This window comes from Acanthamoeba castellanii, assembly GCF_000313135.1.
Source record: "Acanthamoeba castellanii str. Neff unplaced genomic scaffold scf7180000084710, whole genome shotgun sequence".
In the NCBI taxonomy this organism is placed as follows: Eukaryota; Discosea; order Longamoebia; family Acanthamoebidae; genus Acanthamoeba; species Acanthamoeba castellanii.
This window is the reverse complement of record NW_004457245.1, coordinates 180259-202508: the sequence shown is the minus strand read 5'-3', so window position 1 is coordinate 202508 and position 22250 is coordinate 180259. Positions and strand designations below refer to the sequence as shown.

The following is a 22250-nucleotide window of genomic DNA, read 5'->3' as shown; positions in this document are numbered from 1 at the left end:
GAAGGAAAAGAAAGAGAACTGGAGGCGGAGGAGGCCGAGAGCACAAGTATTACGCAAGGGGGCGGTCGACGGCGCAACGCGATTCGTCGGTCGGGCTCGCGGTGTGAAAGTGTGCGTTTGGACCGGAGGATGTGAAGAGAGGAAGGAAAGTGGAAGGAAGCTGCCGGGCCGGAGATGAAGGTCCAGGACCAGTTGTTCTTTTGTGTGCCCTCACTGACCACTAGTGTACCCACCGTTGCGGTGGTGTGCTTGTTCGGGCCTCGCCGATACGTCTGGTGCGTGGGCTAGCTTGATGCTTGTGGGGGTGGCGATGAGGTGAAGACAACCGCCGAGGCGCTCACTTCTTGTAGGAGGCGGCCGCGACCACTCATCCCGCCCCATCATGTCAGCCCATTTGTGTCAGTGACACAGGCACTAGGTTGGCCCAAGCTTCATGAAGTGTCAATGCACCACACGGACAGATGTTCGGTCGATTTCCCTTATCAGTCTGGTTGCCAGGCCGGGAATTGAGCCCAAAGCCCCATTTGAAGGGGATGGATCACTGACTGGTTGGTGAAAATTCCCGGCCAGTCGCGTTTCGTTTTTTCTGGCGAATCGCGCCGAGGCCCACCTGGGATCCCTGCCTGTCGGGTGGGCGAGCTCTTGTCCCGTTTCAGGGCCACAGCACATAAAACAAGTTAGGTGTTCCATTGGGGTGCTGGTGGTAAATGATTGTGCTACTGGACCATTCAATTTTTGCTTGATGTGCACCCACTTTTGCTCCTGGAATACTGCTATTGGTGCTCTGTCCAACTGCAAAGGTATAGACCTTTCTTTCTGCTTGGTGACAGAGCCTCTCCCATGAAACCATCTCTTTCACCAAAACTTGGCCACCCACAAGCTGGTTCATACCTGTAAGCCCAGACCACACAAACACAATTTGTAATCAGCCAAGCTGGCCACAATTGTGGGATCTGGACATGGCCAACACAGCAGAGGTGCATGTGTTGCAAAATCAATCCATTAATGCTGCAAAATAGCAGTTCCTTCATGAGATAACTGGAAAGCAACTGGCTGTTTGTTTGTTTGTTTGTTTGTTTTTGTCGACGGAAAGGGCCCGCTCTTGGCGGGTCTAGAGGTTAGCCTCCCTTTCCACGTCGGGGTGTAAATACGCCCCATAGGGCGGGATTACCCGATGCCTGCGCTGACCAGGCGTTCCGCCTGTGCTGCGGCCTCTGCCCAATCGGCGCTGGCAATCATGTTTTTGCATCTGCGTTGCCACTTGCTATTAGCGGCCTTGGCCAGGTAGGCGGCGATTGCCGCGATGAGCTCCTTGCGGCCGGTGATGCCGAAGAACCCGAGGGCCTTGCGTAGATCAGTGGGGACGTACCCCAAACCACCCATGAGCTTATTGTATGAAGCAAGTTTGAGGAAGGTGTCAATGGGGAGCAGGAGCGGGCTGTCTGGCGCACCTCCGTGAGGGAACCACAGGGGGATATGGTCCACGTACGCCTTGTTAGAGGTAGCGCGAGCCTTGATCATTTCTCTGATAGCGTTTCCTGTTTCAGCGTCGCCCAGCGTGTGCAGTGCGCATTCTCCGCCTAGGACATGGTCGGCTGTTTCCTTGTCTCCCGCGGGGCATAGGTGGCACGTTTGGTCCTTGAATTGCAGCTGCCTGGCCATCCACTTAACCAGTCGTTTCCGATCGGATCGCGTCTGGGATGGCGGGGCGCGGGGGGTGCTGGACCCGTCCGCTGCCTTGGCCCAGTATAGTCTGTGCCTGGTGTGTTTGAGGGGAGCGCGCCGTACCTGGCCTTGTGCAGGAAGTTGGCCAAGCCTTGCCACGGTGGGGTCTCGGCTGCAGTCCACCGCGGCATGCGTGGCTGTCCTGTCTGTGCAGTCATCTCGTAGGGCGGCCCCTCGGGCAGGTTTGTTGCGCATGGCTTTGGTCCACCTACTAGCCCGGGAGTGGAGTACTTTGCGGCGGAGGCTTCCTTCAACGGCGTGCCCGTTCTGGTCAAAGACCGTGACTGCCAGCCCGAGGGGCGGGATCGTCCATGGCTTGGTGATATAAGGTTTGGAGTGCCCGGCGCTGGCCAGCCGGTCTGCGCCCTCATTACCGTCCACCCAGGGTTTGAAGGGGCCCCACAGCTCATCTTTGAGGACCCGCAGCTTGGCCTGGAGCTTGGCAGCATCTTCACCGGTGCGGGCGGCGCGGGTCTTACATCCAATGTGGCTATATATATGCTGGAATTTGACCCCGCGCCCCTCGGCCTCGAATAGGGCGAGGATGGCGGTGATGCGTTCAATCACTCCCCGGCCCTCTTGTTTGGTCTTCCTATTCTGTTTCCATCGGCCCCAGCTGTTGATGACTTGGATACTGGATTTGGAGTCCGTGGCAATACACACATTGACCCCCGCTGGCACGCATAGCAGGGCCTCTTCAATTGCGTGGAGCTCCGCCACCATAGAGATGGGGGCTGCAGCGATGGCGAAGGCCCTGTTTCTGCGCGAACGGGGTCCGAAGTAGACGGCTCCTGCTGCCTTGTCGTTGGCGCAGGACCCGTCGGTGAACACGGTCAGGGTGTTAGTGGCGTGATTGAAGTGTAGGTCCGTGAGCTCTTCAGGTAGGGCTGAGAACCGATTTAGCTCACGCAGGGACTTGTGGGCGGCAGCCAGTGGCGTATGTGTGTGCCGGCTGGAGCTCAGGATGGCCTGGATCCTGAGGTATTCCTGGGTTGTGACGCCGACGCCCGTGATCCCAACAATGAGATGCTTGGGCTTGAGCACCCCGTTGGTGGTCATGTGAGACCAGCGGAATATGCCTTTATTGACGAGCGCATGGGCAAGGGCCGGGTCGGCGACAAAGTGGCCGACCCAGTCCATGTCACTGGTCCTGGGCCATGCCTGCCAGCCCATGTCTCGGAGGGCGGCAGCCCATCGGCCGATGTGGCTGCCGTCAAAGGCAAAGGCGTGGTGCCAGGAGGCGCCGGCAGTACGCGTGCTGAGGGCGTGGGACGTGAGTTCCTGCACGGTGCTGGCACATAGGATGGCGTTTTGCAAGTCAACAAGGCTGGTGAGGCCCCGGCCCCCTTCGCTGGTGGCCATGAGGAAGGGTTCATTATCTAGGTTAGCGGGGATGTGCATGGACCGCTTGAGGGCAGTAATGATCAAGGACTGGACTTTGCCGAGCCAGGCGTGCGGGTATTGCACGACGCACATGCTATAGCCCACCAGGGCGTTGATGACCATGTTACTGATATAGATCCTGCTCTCTGTGGATATGTGTCTGTGGGTGATTAGGTGCAGGTACCTGGTGACGCGATCTTTAGTCTGTGTCATCTGCACAGACCAGTTAAGGTCAAGGTTGACGGCGACGCCCATGTACTGGTAGCAAGCGGAGTGCGGCAGCAATGGTGTGGGTGTGGTCGCGTCCGGGGCGTGAAGCACGGCTGGTCTGCTTGCTCTGGCGCACGTGTGTGCAGACTTGCACGCGTTTATTTCTAACCCCGCCCAGGCGCCGAACTGCACCAACATGCGGACCGAGCTTTCCAAGTCTTCAGCCTTGCGGCCAGTGAGGGCAATGTCGTCGCAATACGCCGACACAGGGACCGCAAGGCCGTTGGGGAATTGGTGTCCAGAGTCTCCCCTGCCGATCCACTCAAGTAGGGGGTTGACGGCCAGGATGAAAAGGAGGGGGGACAGGGTGTCTCCCTGCCTGACCCCTCGGCGGACAGGAAACTTGCTGCTGACATTGTGGTTAACGTAGATGTCTGACTCGCAGCCATGGTAAAGTCTGCGGACAAGGTCGACAAAGTCGGTTCCTAGTCCATAGTAGGTGAGAGCCTCGAACAGGGCTTTGTGGTGTATAGAATCAAAGGCTTTTTTGAAGTCTATATAGGCTATGTGGAGCTTGCTGCCCCGCCTATTGGAGTCTTCAATGATGTCTGTTAGGACACGCAGGGCGGACTGTGACGACATACCAGTTTGAAATCCCAATTGGGATTCAGCCAGGATGTATTGGTTGGCAACATTGGAGAGTCGATTAGTGATGATTTTTGTAAACAACTTGTAGGACACTTGCAACAGAGAAATGGGCCGATAGTTGGCCAGGTTGGCCGCCGACCCAGCCTTTGGGATGAGGATAATTCTGGCCCTGCGCCAAACCTCGGGGACCTCAGCACCTGGAACGAGGGCTTTATTCATGCACTCGACAATGCACAAGTGTGTGTTGTTGGTGGCCGCGTGTAGCATAAGCATGTCAATTCCATCGGTGCCTGGGGCGCCAGGTTTAGCAGAGGCCAGTGCGGCTTGGTACTCCTCCATGGAGATGAGGCCAGTGAGGGCCTTGATAGCTTCAGAGGGGATGGCGCGGGGCTGGCCATAGAACCACGGCTTTTCGCCAACATAGCTAGGAGTAGCCGTGTATTGGGTGGCCCAGAAATCGTGGAAGGTGTTGAGGATGGCAGGTGCATTGTGGACGGTGTGTGTATCGCCGTCCACCACCACAGTGGCTTTGCTGGTGGGCCTGGCGGGCTCAACAGTCCTGAGCCTGCGCCAGAACCTGGACAGGTCCTTGGGGGAGAGAAGCGTGGCGTTGGCGAGCATGGTGTCCTTGTTGTTGGAGTAGCATTTACGCTTTTCCGCCAGGAGCTTGGCTTGTGTCCTCCGCTTGGCCCCCTTCACCCTGGCCAGGTACATGGAGAGGCCGGTCGCGGTGTTGCTGTGAGGGAGCTCGCAGCGAGCCCACTCTGGCCCCCCGGCCAGTTGGTGCATGCGGTGTGTGATGGCGGCTGGTGTTTCGCTGGCCAGGCAGGCGGCAACGTAGTTGGCCACTTTGACGCTCTTGTGGGCATAGCGGCGGGCTATCCCCACCGCCTCGCTGTCCCCCACCTTGCCAGCAAGCCGGAGGGTGTTGCGGCCAGCGAACTGGAGAGCAGCATAGGCTCTCTCGAGCGGGGTGGCCTCCTCCTGGCCAGCCCGATCCAAGAACTGGCCAATCATGCTCTGGAATTTGGCCTTGGTGCGAGGGTGGCTCAGTTTATTCGTAGCAAAAATCCTGGTGGCCGTGCGTTGGGTGGGTAGGGGGGAGGGGCCACCGTGCTGCACCAGGGCTATGTGGACGGAAACTGGGGCGTGGTCAGAGTCGAGAGGCGTGTTGTGGTTGACGGCGGCATCTAGCACTGTGTCAGGGTCAGACACGAGGATGAGGTCGATTCTGTTTTGTTGAATAACCGCGCGGCGGTACCTATCGTGGAGGGCACGACACGAGCTGAGTAGGTGGTGTGTGTCGATTGGGGGCAGGAAGCGTAGAATGAGGTCTGTGCACTCTTTAGGGAGGGCAGCAAGTGGAGGGCCGTGGTGCTGGCAAGCTTTCTTCATGAGCTTGCGCCAGCTGAACTCCCGTCGGGTGGAAAGCAACTGGCTGAAGTATTTTTTTTGCCGCCTGCCTTGAATTTTTGATTTTTTTTTAACAATCCCGTACACAGTGCGAACGCCACGGTCCTCAGGCCGGGTAAATCTTTAAAAATGTTTGAGGACCAAAGCACGTTATCCCATCAAAAATTGGGAGATTTCAATCTGTTGTCCGCCAAGTTAACTCCAGACGCCTCGAAGGCCAGTTTTCCGCGAGTCCTCCCGCAGTCAAGCCGTTCGCACTGGTAAAAAGACAAATAAATACCATATTCCTTAGATGCCTCAGCTGATTTCTTGACTTTTCTTTTACACTGATTTGATTCAAGCAAGATCAGCCTCGATGGACGACGGGACGCCAGCCAAGGCGCGGAAGCCACTTTTCCCCAGCACAGCCACTATGCAGCAAGTACGCTCCATGCCCTTGTTTCGTTTTGCTAAAACAACCGCAGTAATGCAGCGTTGTTGGATGTTTGCAGGCCCCTTCTGCGCCACTATTTCCCATCTTCCCCTCCACCGCTGCACTCCCCTCGCCGCCTCCCGTCCCCTCGCTCTTCCCCTCTGCCGCTGCACTCTTCCCCTCTGCGGCTGCTGCCATCTGCGCCGCACCACCGCCACTGCCGCCCTCAGCCGGCGCGCTGGTCCCTGCAGCTGCTGGGGGTGGTGCGGCGCTGCCCTCATTCAGCTCCTACCCACAGGAGCTGGTGCCCAAGCCGGCCCCGCCGCCGCCGGTGGTGCCTGTCGCCGCCTCGGCTCGAGCCTCCTCCTCTTCTTCCGACGACTCTGACGCTGACGACCGCAGTCGAAGGAAGAGAAAGAAGCGAGGCAGCGATAGGGAAGGAGACAAGGAAAAGGACAGGAGGAAGAGGAGCGATGAGAAGAAGAAAAAGAAGAAGCGGAAGAGAGAAGAAAGAGAGAAGGAGAAGGAGAAGGAGAAGCGCAGGAGGAGGGACGGCAGAGGACGACGGCGCAGGGATGAAGAAGAAGACGAAGAGGCACGCAAGCGGACAAAGGAGGAACGGGAGAAGGAGCTCCAGATCGAGCGCAGGCTCATGCGCGAAGACGTGCGAAAGCCCGCCGCACTCTGGCTCACCGAGCCTGTGGAGTACGCACACCACCGCACGACACACGAACCACCGCACACGCACCACCGCACACGCCACCACATTCGCTAACCGTTACTGTACAGATCGTTGCCGGTCGAGAGGCTGTACAGGATTGATGCCACCGGCGACAGGAACAACCTGGTGTTCGGGTACCTCTACCGCGGGGACATCCCGCGCTACTCGATGAAGCGCTTCTGCCTGGGCCTGCGACCCGGCGAGCGGCTCACCTTCACCAAGTCGATGGGCTACGCCATCGGGCGGAATGACGACGCCTCGGCGGCGCAGATCGTGCGCTACACCAAACCGAAGAACCTGCCACCGGCCATCCCAGCTTGGCGCAGGTACAGCCACGCTTTGGTGTGTGCGGTGCGCGGTGTGTCGTGTGGTGTGTGTGGTGTGTGGTGTGTGGCATATGGTGATATGGTGTGTAAAGGTGCTCATGTGCGATTGGTGCGTGGCGTGGTGCGCGCTCTCAGAAAACGGGAAGAGGAGGAAATGGACGAGGACGGTGACCGTTTCAAGAGTGCTAAGAACTTCGTCGCGATCGACGTCAGCTCCGATAGCGAGGGTGAAGCGGACGAGGAAGAGGTCCTGGAGGACTACCTCACCCGAAGGTACTACACGCACACTTATTCATTATTTTCTTCATAATTACTACTCTGTATTATATCTTTTTATTGATTATTGATTTTTTTATTGGTTTTCTGCTGCAAGGTCGAAAGAGTTCAATCAGAGGCTCCAACAGCGGCCGAAGGACGTGCAGCTGTGGCTGGAGTTCATTGCATTCCAGGACGAATACCAACCCCTCAGCAGAAGGACCACTACGCCGATCGTCGAGAAGAAGGTGCGTATCCCGTCCTTCGCACATCCTGTGTTGTGTGGTGGTGGTGGTGGTGGTGGTTGTGCGTGTGCGTGTGCGTGTGCTCACACAACACTTGCTGCGTACTTTCCAGTTGGCCATTTTCAAGAAGGCCATGGGCGAGAATCCCGAGTCGGAGGATCTCCTGTTCGGCTACCTCAACACGTCAGCTCAAATCCTGGAGTACGTGGCCCATGTACTCCCTCAGCTGTCCTCGCCTTGGTACTCATCGTGTTGTGTTGTGTGGGTGGTGGTGCGTCGTTGTCATGACAAAACAGAGGAGAGAAAATGATATTCTTGTGGGAGGACACGATCGATGCCCATCCAGCAAGCGTTCGGCTGTGGGAAGGTTACCTCAACTTCCGCCTGTCGACCTTCACCAAGTTCACCATGTCGGCCATGCGCGAGGTCTTCACGTCGGCCATCCAGACCCTGCGAGAACAGGACGCCAAGCTCCTCAAGACGAAAGGCGATGATCGGAAACGGCAAGAGATTCAGCGAGCCATGGTCGATTTCTTCGTGCGGGCTTGCGCCTTTGAAAAGCAGGGCGGCTATCTTGAGCGTGCGGTCGCACTCTTCCAGGTGAGTACTACATGCACACGCACACGACACACACACGACACGCGCACGACACACACGGCACTTGGTTGCGATTGACCGGACGACGCCGCGTTTTCCAGGGAATGCTGGAGCTCAATTTCTTCTGCCCGAGCCACCTTACCGAGTACAACACCAAGCTCAAGTTCCTCGAGGCCTTCTGGGACTCTGAGGCGCCTCGGTTGGGCGAGGAGGTACTCTCCAGCTCCTTCTCCTAGCTTTTTCTATTTCTATTTTATCATGTTTTATTTATCAGATCAAAATGTTTTATATTTCTATTTCTATTCTAAGTAATTAATACGATTGGGTGTCGGACATCTGTAGGGGGCAACCGGGTGGGCTCGGTGGCTCGCGGACGTGATGGCGGAGAGGCCCAAGCCGCCCAAGGTCAAGGCTGAAAAGGAAGAAGCGGCGGACGAGGAGCTGAGCTCGTTGATCAGCGGCGGCGGCGGCGGCGGCGAGAGCGTGGAGGACGGCATGCGGCGGCTCTACTGGGAGTTCGTGCGTGTCGAGGACCAGCTCGACAAGCGCTACTGGCGGCCGGCCAAGTCGACCGACAGCGACAGCAACGCCGAAGAATCTGACCAGGAAGAGGGTACCCACATATCTGACTTCGTGTGTGTGTGTGTGTGTGTGTTGCCGACGTCAGCATCGATGCTGATGACAGAGCATCAACAGGGAAGGACTCAGAAGAAGATCCGGAGCGAGTGGTGCTCTTTGATGACCTCAAGTACAACATATTCGAGGTCGCCGACGACCAGCTCCGCATGCAGCTCATCTTCGCATTCCTCAAATTGCTGGGTTCCGACCTGGAGGGCATCGCCCTCCTGCGCGAAGACGCTCGGTCGACCGCCGCCCAGGCTTCGTCATCGTCGTCGTCTTCGTCATCTTCGCTCATCGCCGTCTCATCCAACCATGTGTCGCGCAAGCGCGACTTTCTCGAGCGCGAAGACCTCGGCGACGTGTTTGCAGTTCTCGATTCGCTCTCGATTGCCGTCGCCGACGGGGCCACATCGATGAACCCCGCCGACCCCTACGCGACCGAACACAAGGAAATGTGGGCTCTTGGCCAGCAGCCCCACGCGGGTGTCGAGATAAGCGAGCGGATGGACACCCTGTCGACCGGCGCCGGGCCGGGCCGAGCGGCAGCCTTGAAGAACAGGCCAGCATGTGGATGCGGAACGTGACCACCATCACCGATCCGAGCAAGCTGAAGTTCATCAGGTACTGTGCGTGTGTGTGTGTGTGCGTGTGTGTCGTGAGTGTGCTGATGATGTGCGCGCGTTATTAGGAATGTGTTCCAGAGCATGCTCAAGCTGTTCCCTGGCAGCACGACTCTGGCTGCCGCCTACCTGCGATTCGAGGGCGGACAGACGAACCTCACCGAGGCGCGGGAGGCGGCCAAGTCCCTTCTCTCTGCCAACCGCACCAACCTGCCCCTCTGGAACGAATACGCCCAGCTGGAGCACAAGAGCGGTCATCTGCCCGAGGTTTGTTTTCCCCTTCTCCGCGCACCGTCCCCCTAGCGCTTTCATCACTGACCTGTGTGTGTGTGTTTGTGTGTGTGTCGTGTGTCGTGTGTGTGTCGGCACACGTAGGCGCGCAAAGTGTACGACACAGCGCTGACGTTGCAGTTCGGTCTGCCCGCCTCCGCGCGCACCGACGCCCCGCTTCTCTTCCGCCACTACGCCGAGATGGAGTTCTACCGACCCGAAGCGCTGGCGCAAGAGCGAACCGTCGCCACCGGCGCTGCGGCCTCGACTGTCGCAACGACGCCCTCGCGAGCCGAGATCGAGGTCGCCAACAGCGTGGCGCTGCACGTGGTCCTGTCGGCCATGGAGGAGTCCTACGCCAGCCCCCACCCGCCGGCACCCAGGACCAAGCGTAAGAAGAAGGGCGCAGCCGCGGCACCTGCCCCGCCGCAGCCCGAGCAGCCCATCGCCATCGCGCCCACGCGAGTCCTCAAGGCCAGGAATGTACGTACATTCCTCTTCATCAACGCGTTCGTGACTCACGCGGTGGTGGTGTGGTTGGTGTTGCAGATGTTCCAGAAGAGGATCGACGACGAGAGGCCGGCTCTGCACAACGGTGCGCCGTCGATGGCGCTCAAGAACCTGACAGTCTGCTACGCCCTCTTCCAATACATGACCCTAGGACTCGATGCCGCGTGCCAGGTACGTTGAAGTTCATCTCTCGTGTGTCGTGTGTGTTGCGAGGGAACTGCGGGTTGTTAACTGGGATTAAAATTGACTTGATGCACAGGTCTACGAGGAGGCGTTCCAAGGGTTCAACGTGGCGCTTGCACTCCTCGACGAATCCAGCGCCCAACACGAAGCTGTGCTGGCCGACGTAGAAGAGCTCTGGGAATCGTACGCACACGACACACCCACGACACCCACATAGAGCACATGACACACTCGACATACACACACGACATACACACACGACACACACGACACGACACGACACCCACGACACGCACACACGCAGATAGCACACACGACATATGCACGAATCTGACCGGCGTGGGTGGCAGGTATGTGCGGTTGGTGTACACGCACTCGGAGAGGGAGGCCACCCCACCCGGCAAGCTGCGGGGTCTGTTGGAGCGGGCGCTGAGGCTGTTCCCCAGCCACCGGCTCTTCCTGAGCCTCTACATCCACTGGGAGGCCCGCACGCGCATCGAGGGCCGACTGCGCCGCTTCTTCGACGACACGCTCCAGCGCCAGAACCACCCCGTGCTGTGGCTCTTTGCCATCCGGTCCGAGGTGGTGCGGTTGGGGTCGGCCCACCGCATTCGGTCCCTCTTCGAGCGCGCCCTCGAGAAGACCTCCGAGTACGTTCCTTCTCACCGCACACGCCGCACACGCACACGCAACACCGCACACGCACACGATCGCACACACGCACGACACTCACCTTTTGGAGTTTGTGTGGCGTCGATGGCTTCAGCTCGGCGCGCTGTATCGTGCTGTGGCGATACTACCTCCGTTTCGAAGTGGGGCAGCACGACGAAGCCGCCGCTCTCCGCGTCTACTACAGGTAAACAGAGCTAAACTCAGCTATCCCAACTACCAAAACCACGCTAACACCATCATCATAATCAACGACGACGACAGGGCGATCAACCAGATCCCGTACTCGAAGGCGCTGTGGTTGGACGCCTTCCGGCTGTTCCATTCGACGCTGGCGGAGCGTGACGTGTCGCGCCTGCTCGACCTCATGGTGGAGAAGGAGGCGCGGCTCCGCAACGACGTCGAGGAGATCCAGACCACCATCGGCGACGTCCTCAACCGCCTCCAAAAGAAAGAAGAAAAAAAGGAGAGCATGGAGGAGAGCTAGTTGATCGATCACATCCATTGGCCAATATAAACTTCTTACTATATAGCTATATACATCGAATATGTCCATTTTATTGCGTGGTAACGCCGACCCAACGCTGTGTACACTTTGTTTTATTTGATTTTTTGAATAATCAGTTGGTGTGAAATTTCGCAGTTTTGTTCTGGGCCACTGAATTGGGTACACCGCGGCGTGCGACAGTACAGCAGCAATACTGTCCCGCCTGTCGCTCACCCCGAAGGGAATCGAAACTAGAAACGACGAAGCTTTAGCTTGGAACTGAAGAGCGAGTCGCCTTCGTTCTTCTCCTTTCGCTTTCCCGCCGCTTCGCTCTATCTCCCCCCCCCCAATCCTCCCCCTCTTCCACTTCTCTCCTTTTCTTTCACATTCTTGTCCGTTCTTCATCATCTTCATCTTCATCTTTCATCTTGAACGAATCGAACCACGACGTTAGTATACGCATAGCAAAGAAAGAAGATGAAGTTGGGTACGTGGAGAATCTCAAAGAATGCCAAGAAGGAGAAGGAGAAGGACACCATCTCGATATCCGGTCCCGACACCTCCTCCTTTCGTCGCGGCATACACGTCGTCGACAGCCAAGGCATTCTCACCGTACGCAGGCACACTCCTTTTTTTTCCCCATTTTTTAAATCCATTTAAAATTTCCATTTATTTAAATTTGTACAGTTCCAAACAAAAGAGATATTTTTATTTTATTTTTATTATATATATATATTCCTAATTTAATTTCACGTATGTAGGGCGTGCCCGATGTGTGGAAGGACGACACGGCCCAGCCCTGCGAGACCACCTCCACCGAAGGCCTCTCCCCGGCCATTCAGCCGTCGCGAGCCAACAAGGAGCTCCTCAAGAGCGCAGGTACCGTTGGTTGTTGCTACGCAGCTCTCTCTGTGCCGCGCATTCACCACTTTCCGTTGTTTGTATCGTGTGCGCTGCGTGCCATGTGTCGTGTTGCGTGCGTCGTGTGTTGTGTTGTGTGCTGTGCTTCTTTAGGTCCGACTGTGGGCCTTCCGTTCAAGGTGAGGCACCACGTGCACGTCAACTTCGATTCAGAGATGGGCTTCCAGGGCCTCCCGCCTGAATGGACCACCCTGCTCAACGCCGCCGGCATCTCAGGCGAGGTGACTACTCTCTGCCCCACATTTCCTTCGTCTGTCGTGTCGTGTCGTGTGTCGTGTGTGTCGTGTCGTGTGCGATTGATGAGCTCATCGTTCCGCTTTTCTTCTTCACCAAACCGCCACAGGAACAAATGAACCACCCGCAACAGGTGCGCGAGGTCCTGGAATTCCACGAACGCCACTTTGGCGGAGGTGCCGCGGTGGGCGGAATCGGCAGCAGCCGCAAGCAGGAGCTCTACGCCGACGCGGCCTCCATCGGAACCACCACGACCACCACCTCGACCACCTCTTCGACACCCAGCGCGTTCCCCAAATCGGCGCCCACGTCGCCCCGCATTGCGCACCCGGAAGCGGACTCGGCCATCGGCGGCAAAAAGAACGAAAATGAAAGCGAAAGCGATGCGGGCGGGCTGGGCTCGTCGCAGTCGCAGATTGTGCGGCCGACGTGTGGCGTCGGTGCATCGCCCAACGCCTTCGAGCGACGCGTCACAGTCTCCCACAAGCACACGCGCCACCGGCGGTCGCGCTCGGCCACCAGCGGGTTCCACCGCTTCCGGAACGAAGTGGCGGCCAACACCAGGCCCGAGTCCAAGGACCGCACCTCCACCTCGCCCGGCGACCTGCAAGCTGGTACCAGCCGTGTGTCGTGTGTCGCGTGTCGTGTGTCGTGTGTCGTGTGTCCTGTCGCGTGTTGTGTTGCGTGTGTCGTGTGCGATCCTGATTGATGCGCGCGCAGTCATTCGTAAGAGCAAGCAACAGGAGCAGGAGGCGGCGGAGGAAGCACAGGAGGCGGCGGAGGAAGCGGAGGCCAGCGAGGCCGAGCACAAGGGCCAAGAGGAGAAGCTGCCGGCCGACCACCACCACCACCAGCAGCAATGGAAGCAAAGGGGGACGAGCGGCGAAGCCGCAACAGCAGCCGCAGCAGCTCCTGCTTGGCCGCAAGCGATGGTTCAGCGACGAGGATCCCCGAGCCGCACTTCACCGACCTCGTCAAGATCGGCGAAGGGTCATCGGGCCTGGTCTACCTGGCCACCCAGATATCGACCGGCAATAAGGCACGTAATTCGAATTTTTTTTTTTGTTTTTGTTTTTAAAACAAGAATAATACTTACGGCCTCGTAAACGAACAGGTGGCCATCAAGGTCATCAGCAACGTGTCGCAGGCCAATCTCAGCACTCTTGAGAACGAAATCGGTACTCTTGCGCACACGCACACGCACACGCACACGCACACGCACACGCACACGCAAACGCACACGCACACGCACACGCACACGCACACGCACCTGCACCTGCACCAGGTGTGTACTCACACATGTGTGTCGCATCCTTTCGTTGGAACCTGCAGCGATGATGTCGACGTCGCAACACAACAACGTGGTGGGCTACGTGGGGGCCTACATGAAGAACAACGCCCTCTGGGTCATCATGGAGGTGAGCCCCGAGTGCTGTGTGTGTCGCTGTGTCGTGTGCGCTTCGAATTGTGTGTGTGTGTGTGGGGGGTTGTACTGACTCCAGCGGTGTCCCGCGCAACAGCACATGGACGGCGGCTCCTTGACGGAGGTGATCTCCATTTGTAAAATGACCGAGCCACAAATCGCGGCCGTGTGCAAAGAGGTAACGTGCGTGCGTGTGTCGTGCGTGATGTGTTCAAACCTTTGGCTCATGAATGTGCTGCGTGTGTGCTGCGTGTGAAGGTGTTGAGAGCGTTGCTGTACATTCACGGAATGAAGCGGCTCCACCGCGACATAAAGAGCGATAACATCCTCTTGAAGATGGACGGCAAAGTTTGCCTCGGTGTGACGCCCTGCCTTTTAGCTCCGACTTAGCGGTTTATTGTTGACACGACACGACACGACACACACCACCGCACACGCCACATATGACACGCACGCACACAACACACACAGCCGATTTTGGCTACTGTGCGCAGCTGACGGAGGAGGTGACGAAGCGGAACTCGGTGGTGGGGACGCCCTACTGGATGGCACCGGAGCTCATCCGCGGGTTCGACTACAGCTTCGGCGTCGACATCTGGAGCCTGGGCATCGCCGCCATCGAAATGGCCGAGGGCGAGCCGCCGTACCTCGAGTACCCGCCGCTCAGGGTACACCACCCATTCACCACCACTTGCAGGCTCATGACACTCGTGACTTACCGCACACGCCGCACACCGCACACGCCGCGCACCGCACACAGGCGCTGTTTTTGATTGCCACGCATGGTTCGCCACAGCTGAAGGAGCCGGAGAAGTGGTCGAACACATTCAAGGACTTCATGCAGCGATGTCTCGAGGTCGAGGTCTCCGCCAGAGCCTCGGCCGAGGAACTCCTCAAGGTGCGCCCCACCATTCCTCCCCCTCGAACACCTGTTCTGTTGACTGTGCGTGTCGTGTCATGTGTGCCGCGTGTGTCGTGCGTCGTGTGCCGTTTCCGGGTTCAGCATCCGTTTTTGCGCATGGCGTGTCCGCTGAAGAACCTGGTGCCGCTCATCGCCAAAGCCAAGGAGGTCACGCAGGGCCTCTACGCCGCGGCCTCTGCCGCCGGCACCACCCCCGCATGATGATCAGCTCCTCGTACCTACGTTGGTGTACTTGGCTTGTAATAATTATCTATTATTTATTAATTCAATTATTAATTTATTAATTGCACGCAAAGCAACTGCCATACACAGCTGGCCTGGTGCTTGGTCGACGTGTGTGCTGCTGATTAGGTGTCATCAAAACAAGGCAAGAAGGCTGGCGTTGTCTGCATGCTCGCTCTTAGCAATCTGGAAAAAAGCAAAAGGTGAGTCACGCTGAGGCGTGGGTTGAGTGGGCTCTGGTGCTCTGGTGCTCTGGTGCTCTGGGGTGTTTACCTCCTTGGGAGTGCCTGATCGGCCCTCGAGGCTCTTGCTGGCTCCGCTCTTGAGCAAAAGCTGCACCATCTCCGCATCGCCCCTGATCACCGCACAGTGAAGGGCCGTGTCCCCGTATCTGTGTAGTTGACCCCACATAGATTTTAAACAACCATCAGCCATTGCTCCATTCACCTTGGTGCTGGAGAGGTGAGCGCGTACGTGTTTTGATTATTGACCGCGGCGTGGTGCTCCAGCAGCCATTGCACCACCTCGGGTCGGCCATGCATGGCCGCGTAGTGCAATGGCGTGTCTGCGCGGCACGAAACGAGAACCGCTTCAGTTTCAGTGTCGAGAGCCAAATCAAAAGAAAACACTTTGCTCCCAGTACCTCCGTTCTTGTTTCGCGAGGTGGTGTTGTTGGCGACCATGCCGTACACCTTGCCCTCCTTGCCCAGGAGCAGCGTCATCACGTCGTAGTACAGCTCCCGGGTGTCGTCCTTGGGCGCCTTGCCGGCCTGTCGTCACGTGTTTGCGCCAGACAGCGTGGTGACGTCAGCTTTCGAGATATATATATATATAGATAAAAAGTAAACACTAAACATACCAGGTAGTGCAGGGGCGTGTTGAGGTCGTTGGTCTTCGAGTTGGCGTCGGCCTTACCATCGACAAGAAGCGCCTGGGCCATCGGCAGGTTGCCCGCTCTGTCGAGAACCACATTTTAGTTTTCGTTACGATGTGTGCGGTGTGTATCATGTGTGTCGGTGTGTCGTGTGTGTCGTGTGCTCGTGAGTGTATATACTTGCATGCGGCGAGAAGAGGCGTCCAGCCGATGCCATCGACCAGGTCCGGATTGGCGCCGCTCCTCAGCAGCAGCTGCACCACCTGCATTCGATCATGATCGTCACCACCAGCGTGTCAAGCAGACAAATTCGGCTCTGAAGAGCCCGTGAAGGGCAATACCTCGAGGTCGCCGACCTCGACCGCGGTGTGGAGCGGAGTGGAGCCGAGCGCGCTCTTGAGGTTGACGACGTCGTCGACGCCGCCGGTCTCGCCGCCTCGCTTGGGCTTCCGGCTGGAGCTGATCAACTTCGTGATGCCCTCTACGTCGCTTCGCTTGATGAGCACGTGGATGGACACCTGCTGCTCCGCTTCGCTCTCTTCTTCTTTGGTCTCGTCCTCGTCCTCATCTTCATCGCTGTCGTCTTCATTCTTCGTCTTCGTCTTCTTCGTCTTCTTCAAACTCTTGCCAAACATCTTCTTGGGCCGCCACCAGCCGCCCTTCCTTAGCTCCGACATGCCGTCGTCGCCGCCATCAGTCGCGCTCGTCGTGGTCGTGGTCGTGGTGGTGCTGGCGGCCTCGGCCGGGCGTGTGGCGGCGGTCTGTACGTAGGACGACAGGTTGCCCTCGGAGCGGAATGCATCGACGTCGCGGCGGGCCGACACCGGCGGCGACCCGAGAATCGGCGACGACCGATACATTTCCGTGGCGCCTGTTCGGCCTGAGTGCACAAGTTTGTTTAGTTTAAAATAATAAACAAATCAATGAATAATTAGAACACACCCAAAAGTCTGGAGGAAATGAAAGTGTTCAACACAACGTTGTTTCACCTGCAGCTCTCGGACTTAAAAAAGAAGTGAAAGAACGAAAAGCGACAAAGAACGAAGAGGGGAGGGAGCAAGAGCGCAGCGATACCGTTCTTGTAGCGGAGGCCTGGCCTGGGCGAGCCTGCGCTGCTGCTTCCATCGAATCGCCGGCGCGGTGTGCCGTCATTGTTGTTGTGGTGGTCATCGTTGGAGTTGCCGGTCACACCGCCTGTTGTAGTGCCACCGCAGCTTTCGTAGTCGCGCGCGAGGCCGACCACCCGGCCGCCCTGCACCTTGTGCAGGCCCGCGCTGTGCCGCGGCTTGGCGGGGTCGACCGCGCCGCCATCGGTGACGTGGAGGCCCCACGACGCGACCAGCCGCTCGCGCAGGCTCTTGCGGCGCTCCTTCTTTTTGAGCCGCTCCACGGTGCGCACCTCCGGCGAAGATGACGAAGATACGCCGCTCGAAGTTGTAGCCGACGAAGCTGACGAAGCCGACGTGGCCATGGCCTCTTTGTTGTGCACAAGATGAAGAAAGATGAAAGATGAAAGCAAAGAATAAGTTAAACTAGCCGGAGACGAAAAAGAGAAAGAAACAGTGAAGAGTGGTGCGCTCGCTTGGCTGGCGAAGAAGATGAAAAGAGGCGAAGAGCGGCAGCTGTGGTGAATATTCGTTTGGTTCCGGCGGTGGTGGTAGACGACGTGGAGTTGCGCCAGCAGAACACAACAAGTGGGGGAGGCAAGGCGTTGTGCGCTTCGTGTTAGCGCGTTCAAACTGCTGCTATTCGTGGGCGGCATGACGAGCGTGACAGGTGGGAATTCATTTGCCAGCCGGCACTTCCCGCCAATCGGGCTAGTGGAGTGGCCTGACAACGAGGTTTGACCAACCTCGTTGATTGGCCTGACAACGAGGTTTGTTCTCCAGGCGTGGTTGACCCAGAAAGTGGGAATGTTCACGTGCGACCCGAAGATTGGCTTAATGTCTTTCTTTGGCCAAACAATTTCAACACAGCCCATTGGTTTGATTATATCTTGCGAAACAGGCATGTGCGCTCCTTTTATTCGTTGGAGGGTGGGAGGGTGGGCGCTTAGGCAGAGCGAGAGGGGCTAGCGGCGGCCGAGGGGCTGGCGCTTGCAGTGGCATTCTCGGCCGAGAACACGATTTGACCGGGCCTGAGGTTGGTGGCTGTGTGGGACGTTAGTAAAGTTGCGCGCGCGCGCGAATATGAGTGTGAGTGGCGTGAAAGTACCAGAGATGATGGCGGGGTTTTGCGGTCCCTCGTTGAACGGCGTGAGCCGGAACACGCCGCCGATGCCGCCGGTGGCGCCCTCCGTGGAGCTTACGCCCAAGAAGAGTCGGCTGCGCGACGGATCCGCGCCCAGGGCCGTGAAGAAGTGCTGCGTCTGCTCCCGGAATTCCAGTTACGCGCAAGTTGTCAGCCCAGCTCCGACAAGCCCTTGAAGGGGGTTACGTACGGGGAAGAACTGGTAGTTGATGGTGACCGGGAACACCTCCAGGCGGCTGTTGGGGATGAACGACGTATTGACGCCCGAGCCGGTGGTGGTGATGCCGTCCATGGTGGCGTTGGCCCCGCCGGCCATGGTCGCGTTGGCTCCACCAGCCGCAGTAGCGTTGGCCCCGCCGGCCGCAGTGGCATTGGCCCCGCCGGCCATGGTCTCATTGGCGCCGCCGGCCGCAGTGGCGTTAGCCCCGCCGGCCATGGTCTCGTTGGCGCCGCCGGCCTCAGTGGCGTTAGCCCCGCCGGCCACGGTCGCGTTGGCCCCGCCGGCCATGGTCTCATTGGCGCCGCCGGCCGCCGGGCACATGGTCAGGTCCGCCACCGCATTGCCACTGAAGGACTCGGGGCGCAGGAAGTAGAGGGCGCCGTTGCCGGTGGGGAGCGACTCGTTGCCGTTCTGAAGGGAGGTGATGGCACCGAAGATGTAGGCGCCCTGGAGCATGGGGTCGAGCTCCGAGCCCTGGTAGAGGCGGCCGCCCAGGATGGCCTGCGGGTTGTAGAGCCGGCGGCAGTTGTGCGGGATGACGGCGGCCGGTAGCACGGCCATGTTCGTCGCAGTCAGGTTGGCCCCGCCGGCCATGGTCGCGTTGGCCCCGCCAGCTGCGGTGGCGTTGGCTCCACCGGCCATCGTCGCGTTGGCCCCGCCGGCTGCGGTCGCGTTAGCTCCACCGGCAGTGGCATTGGCGCCGCCGGCCATGGTCGCATTGGCGCCGCCCGCCGTCTCATTCGCTGCCAGAGTGGCGTTGGCCATTCCGCTCGTTGATTCCGGGCAACTGCAGACACATGGTCAGATTAAGCGGGAAATTAGCCAACACACACGCGACACACGGGTGGGGGTGGGGGGTGGCCCGTACAGCTCGAGGCTCTGGTCGATGCAGGACCAACCTTCGATGATGTCCCAGCCGTAGTTGGCCCCGATCTGCTCCATGATGTTGATCTCGTCGTACCGGTTCTGTCCCCGATCTACGCACACACCACGCGCCATAGTCGCCCCGTTAGCCCACCACCGCCGCCACCATCACCACCACCACCCACTCTGTGGCCCTGGGTGTACCGGGTGCGATCAGGCGAGGAGCGAGGTCGCTCAGCGTGAGGTTCATGCCGCCGGCCATGGTCGCGTTGGCTCCGCCAGACGTGGCATTGGCGCCGCCGGCCATGGTCGCATTGGCCCCACCGGCCGCGGTGGCGTTGGCCCCACCAGCCGCGGTGGCGTTGGCACCACCGGCCATGGTCGCATTCGCACCGGCCGCGGTGGCATTGGCTCCGCCGGCCATGGTCGCGTTGGCGCCGCCCGGGCAGGACGAGGCCTCGAGCTGGGCCGACGGGTTGAGGAATTCAAAGCCGGCGGGTGAGTGCAGGCCTGTGGCGAAGGTGGTGATGGCCGCGGCGATGTCGGGACAGCGGTCGTTGAGCTCGGACAGGCGAAGGGCGGTCTGGTTGCAGCTGGCGTCGGCCGACAGGCTGCTCAGATCGAACACGAGCACCTTACCCAACAGGACATCTGCGTGCGTCGTGTGCGTGAGTGCGTGTGCGGTGTGTGCGGTGTGTGCGGTTTTTGAGCAAGCGCGCACCAGGGTTCTGGGCGTTCTCGAAGGGGTCGAAGGACGAGCCGCCGTCGCCGACTCCGAGGAAGAGGAGCCGGGAGCCGGGGGCGAACTCGAGCGAGTTGTCGCCGTTGGCGTTGGCGAAGGGCCAGCGCAGCTCCAGGAGCGTGCGCGAGAAGCTGACGTGCCGTGGTTCGTTGGGGAGAATAGATTAATTAAACAATTCCATTAAAGAATTCCTCGTCATTGCTGGGTTGATTGTGGTGCGTTTGACGTACTTGGCAATGCCGGACGAAGGGTCGAGACGGTACTCGGCCAGGCGGTTGACGTGATCGAGCATAGTGCTCTCGTTACCGCACATGGCGCCGCCCGACGACGGTGCGGCCGTCGCGTTGGCGCCGCCGGCCGCCGCGGAGGAGGCCGAGAAGTAGACGTAGAAGAGGCCGCTGTCGGCAAAGTCGGGAGGGAACGCCATGCCCAGCAGGCCCGGCTGGTCAGCCGCGTTCGATGAAGCCGACGCGCCGCCGCTGGCGCCGCCGCCCGCAGTGGTGCTGGCTTGGGTGGACGGCGTGGCGATTTCATTGCTCAGGTCCAAGATGAGTCGCACTTGGGTGACCTGTGTGTCGTGTGTGCGGTGATCGTGTCAGAAGGAAGAGACAAGAGGTGAAGGCAAACTACGAAGTTGGAGGGGGGGCAGCGTACGGCGGAGGTCGAGTTGTCGATGGTGACCTCGAAGATCTGGCCGGCCTTGGTGGCCACGTACATCAGGGACGGGCAGCCAGCGAACTTGATCGAGCTCACGGCATCGATACCGATCAGCAGCGGCTCGAGGCTCACCTCCACCATCGCCTGCATCGTACTGTGCACCACGTTACAAACCAAGACGAAATAATTAGTCCAGATAAAGTATATAATATATAAAGCATAAATATATAAAAGCATTATGAAAATTCAACAACAATGAATGTCTGTAGAGAAGCGGGCGTACGCGTTGGGGCAGGTGAACTGGAGGTTCTCTTGGCCGTAGGTGGGCATAGGCGGGAATAAATCGGCTGCGCTGACCAAAGCGGCCGGGCTGGCCGACGCGAGGGGAGCGCGGCTGGCCGATACCGCTGGAGAAGCTGCGCCCGAGGCCGCAGGGGACGCAGCCCCGGAAGCCGCGGGAGAAGCCGCGCCAGAGGCCGCAGGGGACGCAGCCCCGGAAGCCGCGGGAGAAGCCGCGCCAGAGGCCGCAGGGGACGCAGCCCCGGAAGCCGCAGGAGACGCCGCGCCAGAGGCCGCAGGGGAAGGAGAGATCACGATGACAACGGCAGAGGCTGCAGGGGACGCAGCCCCGGAAGCGGCGGGAGAGGCAGCCCCGGAAGCGGCGGGAGAAGCCGCGCCAGAGGCCGCAGGGGACGCAGCACCGGAAGCGGCGGGAGACGCCGCGCCAGAGGCCGCAGGGGAAGGAGAGATCACGATGACAACGGCAGAGGCCGCCGGGGACGCAGCACCGGAGGCCGCAGGGGATGCGGCGCCAGAGGCAGCGGGTGAAGCGGAGACCACGGTGACAACGGCAGCGCCGGAGGCGGCCGGAGAAGCGCTGACCTGGGAGATCACCGCAGCGCCGGACGCGGCGGCGGAGGGGCTGACCTGGGAGATCACCGCAGCGCCGGAGGCCGCGGGGCTGGCGCCAGCCGCGCCAACGATGGCGGCACCCGGGCTGGCGACAGAGACAGTCGCCCCGGTGGCGCCCACGATCGTTGGCTGGCCCACGAAGGCGCCGGTGGCGCCCGTGCCGGTGATCGTCACGCCAGCTGGGGGTGTGAAGAAGAATGTGAATGTGGTGAGTCATGGTGGTCACGATAGCATAGCATTACGTGGCAGGCGTACTGGTGGCGCCCTGAACGGTGGCGGTGGTGGTGCCGGTCGTCGTGGTGAGGTTGCCCACGCTGATGGGGATGCCGGCCTTTACTACGGCCGGCACCGTCGACCCAGCGGCTCCCGTGGCGCCCACGACCGTAGTGGTACCCGCCGCAGCCGGAGAGGGACTCTTCGTCTCACCTGCAACCGCGGAAAACGAAGAGACCGATGGGGTTGAACATGTCATGTCAGTCTTACACGCCTACTGTCGACGTGATCGTGGATGATCAGCGTACCGTGCACAGCCACCAGGGCTGCCAGGATGGCAAGCAGAACAAAGACTAACTTCATTTCACCGTCCTGCTACTCTCGTATCGCGTGTATGTGGGTGAATGGATGGTATAAGGGTCGAGGCCTGTGAACGAATGCTGGTGAGAGAAACACATCACTGCGAGAGGGAGGGCCATTTATATATACGTGGGCGATCGA

General features: G+C 59.3%; 4 protein-coding genes and 1 pseudogene across 4 annotated transcripts; 2 read left to right on the top strand and 3 right to left on the bottom strand.

The window, feature by feature from the left end:
- Positions 1 to 1167: 1167 nt before the first annotated feature.
- ACA1_145940 (ribonuclease HI, putative) lies at positions 1168 to 4983 on the bottom strand (the record flags this gene model as incomplete). The annotated part of the gene is made up of 1 exon (XM_004332901.1): positions 1168 to 4983. One exon carries the CDS (start codon positions 4981 to 4983, stop codon positions 1168 to 1170), a length of 3816 nt encoding a protein of 1271 aa, XP_004332949.1.
- A 751-nt stretch (positions 4984 to 5734) lies between these two features.
- On the top strand, positions 5735 to 11295 carry ACA1_145930 (annotated as a pseudogene).
- A 477-nt stretch (positions 11296 to 11772) lies between these two features.
- ACA1_145920 (protein kinase domain containing protein) lies at positions 11773 to 14996 on the top strand (the record flags this gene model as incomplete). The annotated part of the gene is made up of 13 exons (XM_004332900.1): positions 11773 to 11907; positions 12057 to 12174; positions 12310 to 12437; positions 12560 to 13064; positions 13171 to 13382; positions 13406 to 13453; positions 13565 to 13628; positions 13783 to 13886; positions 13971 to 14051; positions 14132 to 14221; positions 14368 to 14541; positions 14670 to 14771; positions 14877 to 14996. The coding sequence occupies 13 exons, from the start codon at positions 11773 to 11775 to the stop codon at positions 14994 to 14996; spliced, it is 1881 nt and encodes a 626-aa protein (XP_004332948.1).
- A 156-nt stretch (positions 14997 to 15152) lies between these two features.
- ACA1_145910 (Ankyrin repeatcontaining protein) lies at positions 15153 to 17362 on the bottom strand (the record flags this gene model as incomplete). The annotated part of the gene is made up of 6 exons (XM_004332899.1): positions 15153 to 15408; positions 15492 to 15582; positions 15661 to 15787; positions 15877 to 15948; positions 16233 to 16762; positions 16966 to 17362. 6 exons carry the CDS (start codon positions 17360 to 17362, stop codon positions 15153 to 15155), a joined length of 1473 nt encoding a protein of 490 aa, XP_004332947.1.
- Positions 17363 to 17943: 581 nt separating this feature from the next.
- ACA1_145900 (uncharacterized protein) lies at positions 17944 to 22112 on the bottom strand (the record flags this gene model as incomplete). The annotated part of the gene is made up of 11 exons (XM_004332898.1): positions 17944 to 18041; positions 18106 to 18259; positions 18332 to 19148; positions 19230 to 19338; positions 19430 to 19876; positions 19947 to 20098; positions 20198 to 20535; positions 20622 to 20778; positions 20908 to 21715; positions 21792 to 21962; positions 22058 to 22112. The coding sequence occupies 11 exons, from the start codon at positions 22110 to 22112 to the stop codon at positions 17944 to 17946; spliced, it is 3306 nt and encodes a 1101-aa protein (XP_004332946.1).
- Positions 22113 to 22250: the final 138 nt, after the last annotated feature.